Source organism: Dendrobium catenatum, unplaced genomic scaffold (assembly GCF_001605985.2).
Source record: "Dendrobium catenatum unplaced genomic scaffold, ASM160598v2 fragScaff_scaffold_458, whole genome shotgun sequence".
In the NCBI taxonomy this organism is placed as follows: Eukaryota; Viridiplantae; Streptophyta; class Magnoliopsida; order Asparagales; family Orchidaceae; genus Dendrobium; species Dendrobium catenatum.
The window spans coordinates 350,981-359,416 of NW_021318920.1; the positions used below are offsets into that span (position 1 = coordinate 350,981).

General features: G+C 32.6%; 1 protein-coding gene across 1 annotated transcript; it reads left to right on the plus strand.

Moving 5' to 3' along the window:
* Positions 1–240: 240 nt before the first annotated feature.
* On the plus strand, positions 241–7,755 carry LOC110111774 (transcription factor TGA1). Its single transcript, XM_020843779.2, has 9 exons — positions 241–442; positions 576–772; positions 868–942; positions 2,313–2,372; positions 2,467–2,544; positions 2,626–2,689; positions 6,499–6,770; positions 6,992–7,228; positions 7,301–7,755. The coding sequence occupies exons 2-9, from the start codon at positions 611–613 to the stop codon at positions 7,460–7,462; spliced, it is 1,110 nt and encodes a 369-aa protein (XP_020699438.1). The 5' UTR covers positions 241–442; positions 576–610; the 3' UTR covers positions 7,463–7,755.
* The last annotated feature ends 681 nt before the right edge of the window (positions 7,756–8,436 follow it).

Consider the following 8,436-nt stretch of genomic DNA (forward strand, 5'->3'; position numbering starts at 1 on the left):
TGTTAAGTATTTACTTATTTAATAAATAATTTTTTTTATTTTTATAAGATATCTAGGTATCTTAATTATATTAATACTATACATGAAAAAAAATATTTTATCTTAAAAAATAAATCTTAGTAATATTCTATATATAATTTAGGATTTTAATTATAATATAAATAAATTTAATGATTTATATGTAAATATATATGAGTTAGGGGATAGGAATGTAAATCTATCCTTACAGAGAGTGAAGTGGAGGCGAACGGAGAATAAAATTCGATTTGGTGGCTTCCACTTTGTAGTTGGCATTATTATCCATCAATGAGAGGAATTCGATTGGTCTACTGGCGGGACGACGACGGAGAGAAGCTAGGGTTTTCCGACAGCTAGGGCTTATGAAATCCCCAACCTTATGATTTGTTTGCTCACTGCTGAACTAGAATATCACTTCTTATAGGTCAAATTTCCATAAAATACCGCGTCTTGCTGCTCAATCTCTTAACTTTTATCTTTACCCGTGTTCCTTCTCTCTTCATTATGATGAGAGCAAAGTTTTGATTCTATTTGATTTCTTGGTTGTTTATTTGTAGGCATTAGAAGTGTTAAATGAGACTTTCTGGAAGCTATGAATATTGAGTCGATTACTATGGTGGAACTGAGAAGGATGGGTATGTATGATGCAAACCATCAAATTGGCATGTGGGCTGATTGCCTCAAAGCTGAAAGTAGCCAAAATACTAGTTCTTCTGCGATTTTGGAGGAGCAAGATGGGGGAATGGAGAATTTAGTAGGATTGCCTTGATTCCCTTCTTTTCTGGGATTGTTTATTTAGGGATTCTGCGTTTTTTCCCTTTAAACTTTATGATGGTCATGTTTCTACAGTCCGAAGATGCTCGTCTTGGGATAGTTGGACCGTCGAAGCCTTATGAGCAAGAAGAAAGCAAGCCTTCGGATAAGGTAATACAGCTTATGATTTATGTTGTGAGTGATATAATACTGTAAAATGGATTCATATGATATATATTTTTATTTTTTGGGGTATTTTCAGTTATGTATGAGCTATTAGCTCCTCAGGTGCTATGCCAGGTTTTTTATTTTTATTATTTTTATTTATTTTTTATTTTTTATGATGAGATCTACTTCTTTTTGGTGTGAATGGCATTTTTGGAACTTTTCAGGCTCTTCTCTTGCCCTCCACCTGTTAGCCTCATAGGAGGTTGGAATATTAGGCGGTGCAAATTGAGCCCTATATATTATGGATGCCCATAAACTCAAAAGCTTAAGTTAATGAGTAAAAGGCACTATTATTGTATCAGGAACTTAGATCTAATTATCACTTTCAATATGATTCTATTTTTACTATTATGTGCATCTCAACGACTGCTGATGGCTCCCTTTATTCTTCACGTTGACCATCAACCTTACTCAAAGGGAAGCTTTTTAATACCATCAAGTGTCTTGCACTAAGAGCTCTTAAACTATATGGAGCTCAACCATGATAAAAGCCTTCAAGACCCATCATAGCCATAAATTGTACATGGAATACTTGATCTCAATTGAACTATCAATTTTTAATATTTTGACATTGCTTCTTAGGATGGCGGAACATTGAGGGGAAGGGGTGAGAGTGGAGGCGGCTAAATTGAGCTTACATGCATATGTGGACTCCCATCATCCCAAAAAGTTTTAAGTCCGTAGGTTAGGATTGCTATCATTATATCAGGAACAAAGCTCTCATTTTCACTTTCAATATGGGAATATTTCCACATTAATGTCTATCTCAAATATTCATGCACCCACCCACATGCATTAAAGCATGTAATATCAACAACTTAAAATTTTGTTATTCATGATAATTTGTTTTTCATTTGATTGCATATATTTTATCTGAAAAAGGAATGGTTTAAATATCAAGTAAGCAAACTTTAGCATTGTTTTTATCAAAATAAATTTTTATTTCTCTTTTACTCGGACATGATCTTTTATATTTAGTACATTTAATCTACATTTTGATTTGTTCAATTAATTTATTTTGATCAATTTAACCTATATTAATGAAGGCCCTATTGATTCTTGCATTTTATATCCTTTAATAATCAATTGTGATATACAGGTATGTTCTTGCATGAACATGGTATTTTTGGAAACTTATTTATTCATGGCCACATTCGGACTCCAAATACATAGAATAATATTTTGATCAAAATAGATGTACATTTTAGTCTATGTAGCGTACATTCTATATGAAGCATTTCTCCTAATAGTTGGGAGAAGACTAATAATGATGATCATCATGATTTTACTTGAAAACATGGTTTCATGTATAGGTAATTAGACGCTTAGCTCAAAATCGGGAGGCTGCAAAAAAAAGTCGACTTCGAAAAAAGGTTTGTTATAAGAATAGAAAATTGGTGCGCTCGTAGTTTGTAAGAAAAAAATTCCCTTGAATGTCTGGAAGTTTAATTTTTGGTATTTATATAGGCTTACATTCAACAACTTGAATTAAGCCGTATAAAGTTGGTCCAACTTGAGCAAGAGGTCGATAAAGTTAGGCACCAGGTATGTTGTATAATTTTTCATGTCCAAATCATCTATCATATCTCTTGATGCTTAGTATCAAACCCTGAAGGTATTTTGCAGGGTGTGTACATTGGTGAGCATATAGACAATTCTATTATTGGATATTCAGGATCTATTAATCCAGGTATATTTGTTAATAAAATCTCATCTATTTCAATTTTATGTTATTTGATTCTGCATTGGATGTTATAGATCAAGAAAATGGGATTATCATTCAATTGGTGAATTATAATATTCTTTATTGTTTTATTACAAATTTGATAGTGACTATTTCATCTCTGGTTTCATTTATGTATAGTTTTGTGATTGTAGAGAAGTACGGGCCTGATGGCACATTATTATTTTTTTGTTTGGGTAGCCTTTAGTTTCCGAACATGCCGTAACAATACGAGGGATGCAAGCTACTTTAATTTTGAAAATTTTATAAGAGATTTTTTAACAAAAACTTTTAAACATCCTTTATGGAAGGGTTTGTTAGTTTAAGGCACACCATTTAGGTTTGAATGTTTTAGCACTACAGAATTTTCTTATGAAATTTATCCAAACACAAATACTACACGTTCAATTTCAAGCCAATGTGAAAGCTATAGAAATAACAATGCACAATGAAAATTATCAATGATATATAGAAGTTGAGAGTATGATAACTAGATACGCAACCAATGAAAAATATAGAAATTAAGAGTACACAATTGTATGGATTAATGCAAATAATTTTTTAGGTGATTAACTACAATCTAAAAGATTTCTCTCACTAATATTAGAAGGCATACGCTTTACAATCCTGTAAATTACACCAAATAAGATGTAGATGAACAGTCAACTAGGTAAGTAATTTACTGTTAATGGCAATGTTAATGATAAACTCAACCTCATTAGTTAATTTAATTAAGCTATTCACAAAAGTTGTTGAGCTAGAGATAACAGGCATATAATATAGTGGTGATGAGTAGAAAATCAAGCTAATGTGAATGACTGATTTATCAATATATTGATATAAGTTAATTTGAACTAATCTAATATCAAGTAGCTAAACAATCTATCTACTTGCATGCAATATTATGGTGATTATGAGATGACGTTACTTGTAAGAGCAATTAATCTATTAGCGCAATCATGATATATTAACTGTAACATCATAACATATAAGTTGATGATCAGATAAACATGAAAGCATATGAAATAAAGTAAATTAACAAATAAATAAAAGCTAAAGCTAAGCTAGAGCAACAAGAATCACAACAATATTTACATAATTCAGCCTCCCCATTGTCTTACATCCATGCCTAATATCCAACCTAAATTGGGATTCAACAACACAAGCTTGCATCCACTAGATCGCTGTTTTGCATGCAAACTGGGGGTGAAATTGTCACATCCTTTTACTTTATAGGAGAAGAGCACCCTTAACTTCGTTAGGCAAGGGTACCTGCTCTAAGCTACAATTAACAATATTCTAGGAAAGACACCTTCCCAAGTGATCTAACACTTTTGTGTTGGCTAGGCTATCTCAAAATTTTACAATCTAGATACAAATGATTGTATGGTACAAAGCAATTGCACAACTAAATATGTTTTTAAAAATGAACTTGCTCTATGATGCATCCGAAGGATGTTGGTAGCTTTTTCAATATTGTTCCTTAATGCTTAAAGACTTTCATTTTGATATGAAAATATTTGTAGAATTATTATCTTAGGTGTAGAGTAGTTGCATTTATAGAATAAAATAGGTGAATACAAGCTACACTAATAAGCATTTCCGATTGGGCAAAATTGGTGGCTTTTTCAAATATTTTTCCTTAAATCTTTAGAAAAAATCTCATTTTGATATATAAATATTTGTTGAATTATTATCATCTTAGGTGTAGACTAGTTATTTATAGAATAGAATAGGTGAATATAGGATGCATCAATAAGCATTTCCAATTGGACAAAATTTGATAAATAATATTTCAACGTCTACATGAAACTAGCATTACCTGCTAAAAAAAGTCTTCTAATAGTTTACGGAGGCTCCTAATGCATTTTAATGATTAAGGTTTGTGTCATAAAAATAATTCATATTTTTCCAAAAATTTTATCGCTTTATGGACTAGATGATGCACTTAATGCGGTCCACAAACTTAGCGGAGACCTTAGGTTAGCATTGACCTGCTAAGGGTCAATTTTGGAGAAAGATAGCTAATATTTTGAAAATTTATAATTAATTTATTTTAATGAAAAGTATGTCATATGATATATGAAATCATATAATAATTCAATTAATCCAACAAAATAGAAAATATATGCAAGTTTATTAATTATAACATAGTTGTTTCATTAACTTTTTTATGATAAAATTAACATGAATTTTAAAATATATCAAATGAGTTACAAAAAATTGGAATTTTGTGCAAAAGCATATATGACTTAATATGCTACCATAAATATTTTAAATATATTTATAATTTTTTATAATATATGGTAACTATCCTTAGTTAACCTAATTAATCATGATATGCATGAATAATAAATCTAATGATGTAATTATGAAACTTAAGCTTATATAAACTTTTAAATAATATCAGCAGTTAATTCCTGAATAAAACAAAATTTTTATCACACACTTCATTCCATTCTCAAATTTAAGAGAAAATTTTATAATATGGTGGTGAGACCTGCAATGTTATGGTGCAAAATGTTGGCCATTAAAAAAGAAGCATAAAATTAAGTTAAGTGGTAAAGATGAGGATGCTCAGGTGAATGAATGGCTTTATACACTTAGAGACAAAATGTGAAACGAGTATATATGTGAAAAGGTTGGACTAGCTCCAGTGCAGAAAAGATTGAGAGGGTCACCTTTAGATGGTTTGGTCACATAAAGCATCGGCCTTTCCATAACTTGATTAGTAGGGTAGATGTATTAGATCCTGCCTATTTTAATAAAGGTAGAGGTGGATTTGGTTATAAAGTATTAGAGATGATCTTAGTTTATTAGATTCAAATGATAATTTGACTTTTAATAAGGCACAATTGAGAAAAAAGATTGATATAGCTGACTCCATGTAGTGGGATAAAGGCTTGATGATGATTATGATTACTAATCAGTATGATTTATGTGGATAATAATTCTTATAATTTGAATAAGTAGAAAATAAATCCAAATAATTTGTTGAATTATATAAAAAATAATTTAAATTAATTTTGATTGTGTTCGCCTTCTTTGAAACTCAATGGATTTATAATAATAAATTCTTAGGCATACTCACTACGCTTCTAAACTTTGGAATGACCCCGTCCATCATTTAGTTTATTGATTTCATCCACTTGAGCTCATTTTCTAGTTGCAATAGCACCAAAGTTAATCCAATTTGCACGATTTCATCTTCATGGTTACTAAAGGCTATTGCAGAACAACTGGTCAGTCCTTTGGGTGGTGCTCTTTTTACAGGAACAGAGCATCGACAGGTTGCTTATTGCTGAGTTAACCATGATTTGAAGTTCATCTTCTTCTGGTCTCCAGGTTACATTTGTATGTGCCATGAAGAATATTCATGATAAATATATTAATCCTTATTATTAAGAGGCGCTTAGGTGGTGTTTCTTCGAGCCGTACATAGGAAAAACACCCGGAAAAAATCTTTCCTCTTTTGCTCGTACTCAGGTACTGTGGTGTGCTTTAGTAGCAAAGTTTGCACATCAGCCAAGATAGAACGAGTGCAGAGTCTCATGCAAAGAGAAGAGTTTGCCAGGCCTAGTTATCTACTCAAAAGCTGACAGAACAATAGGAATTCCTCTCCTTTAAATGCTATTGGACTGGCTTAGCATTATTAGGTCTTTGATCTCTTTGTTATTTGTCATCCTGTTAATTTAAGTGCTGGTTTCAAGTCTATATAATTATCAATTAATACTTCTATATTATTCTTCTCCTACATTACTTTTGTTATTATGTAGGCATTGCTGCTTTCGAGTTGGAATATGGACATTGGATTGAAGAACAAAACAGGCAGATTTGTGAGCTTAGAGCTGCTCTTCAAGGTTCTGCATCTGATATAGAACTCGGTATTCTTGTTGAGAATGTAATGAAGCACTATGATGATCTATTCCGCATGAAATCAATTGCTGCCAAGTCGGATGTGTTTTACATTGTATCTGGCTTGTGGAAAGCTTCTGCAGAACGTTTTTTCCTTTGGATTGGCGGCTTTCGGCCTTCAGGTCTTCTAAAGGTAATTGAAAGAGATCAATGCACATTTTAAAACCATCATATAACAATTTCCTCCTTTTATCCTATTGCGTATTTGGTGAATGGTAAAGTTATATATATGGTTATTCACTTCATCCAGATCCAAGTGATGTGTTATATTAGTTTCAATTAGTTTCAGAAATATTCATTATTAAATTTGATGAAAAAGACGACTGATATACATTATATTTCATTGCAAGACAGGTTCTTTCCCCCCAATTAAATCCTTTAACAGAACAACAGCTAATGGCTGTATATAACCTGCAACAATCATCTCAACAAGCTGAAGATGCTCTTTCACAGGGATTGGACAAACTTCAACAGACACTTTCTGAAACAATAGCAGCTGACCCTTTGAGCGCTTCAGGAATGACAAATTATATGGGACAAATGGGACAAGCAATGGGGAAGTTAGAAGCTCTTGTGAGCTTTGTCGATCAGGTAATTAGTCATTATGTAAAAGCAGATCTTCTATCATAAAGAAAAAAAAAACTAATCACCAAATCGTTACAGGCTGATCACCTTCGTCAAGAAACATTACAGCAAATGTATCAAATTCTAAAGACACGGCAGGCAGCGCGCGGCCTGCTTGCTTTGGGTGATTATCTGCAGCGCCTTCGTGCTCTGAGCTCATTGTGGGCGGCACGACCTCGAGAACGAATTCAAGATTATTGAAATATTATTTAACTATGCATAGTTGTATATATTAGACAAGAATGAGATGGCATGATTGTTATTGAAGAAAAAAAGTGATAGTCATAATGGAAAACTTTGGTAGGATAGCAATTTGTACATAATTCCCAGTATGCCTGATTTTTGCAGTATATTGTCGATTGCCTTTGTAATTGCTTGTTGTGTAATATGTCTGCAAATATATCATTAAGTTGCAGAGAAGAAAGGCCTTCATGGGATTATTATGTGGTGTATTTCTTCCTTGTGGAGATCAATTTTGCAGGCACTTTTCACTACCTTTTTTGCATCAACCTTAATATTTTATTTATTATTTTATCAATTTGTTGATGGTACAAGATAGATGCAGATATTTTATAATATCAAATTATGTAGTATCCATCACATGCAGGATAAGTCAAACTATGTAGTTTCCCATTTGATTATATTTCATATGTTCTGTTTTTTTTTGGGAAATTTTGGAGCCGAAGCTCATGAAAATTATAGGTAAAAAGAAAGCTGTAAGGGTAACTCCCAAAAACTCAGGAAAAAAAATAAGAGAGCACCACTTAATACATCAGAAATCAGTATATCCAAGACTGGCAGAGAAAAAAACCCACCGACCCAAAAGTAGCCCCGGTTGCCACAGGCCAGCAAAAAGGAACCAAAGTCAGGCGTAAGGGCCATCCAAGGGGCCAAAGAAAATCGTCAGGATAGCCAGTCCCGCAGTGCTCTAGAATCATCATTGTCCCGGCTAAAACCATCTAGCAAAACAATTTAAAAAACACTGACCACCACAGCAAAATTCAAAAAATTCCAGCCTATTTCTATTTGAGCCTATCAGCATACTTCCAAGACTTCATTTTCCCTATGATAATGGATTTAATACCATCAGCCACAGCCGCAGGAGAAAGCCAAGCATTAGAGAAATGTCTGTTGTTTCTCTCCCTCCAAATTTGATAAACAATGTAAGCCATGAT

What these genes read in the sequence shown, in the direction of transcription:
- LOC110111774 (XM_020843779.2), top strand. Translation starts at nt 611, where the DNA reads ATGAATATTGAGTCGATTACTATGGTGGAACTGAGAAGGATGGGTATG. An exon ending in AAAGCAAGCCTTCGGATAAG is followed by an intron (nt 943 to 2,312) that starts GTAATACAGCTT and finishes TTTCATGTATAG; the next exon opens with GTAATTAGACGCTTAGCTCA. An exon ending in GGCCTTCAGGTCTTCTAAAG is followed by an intron (nt 6,771 to 6,991) that starts GTAATTGAAAGA and finishes ATTGCAAGACAG; the next exon opens with GTTCTTTCCCCCCAATTAAA.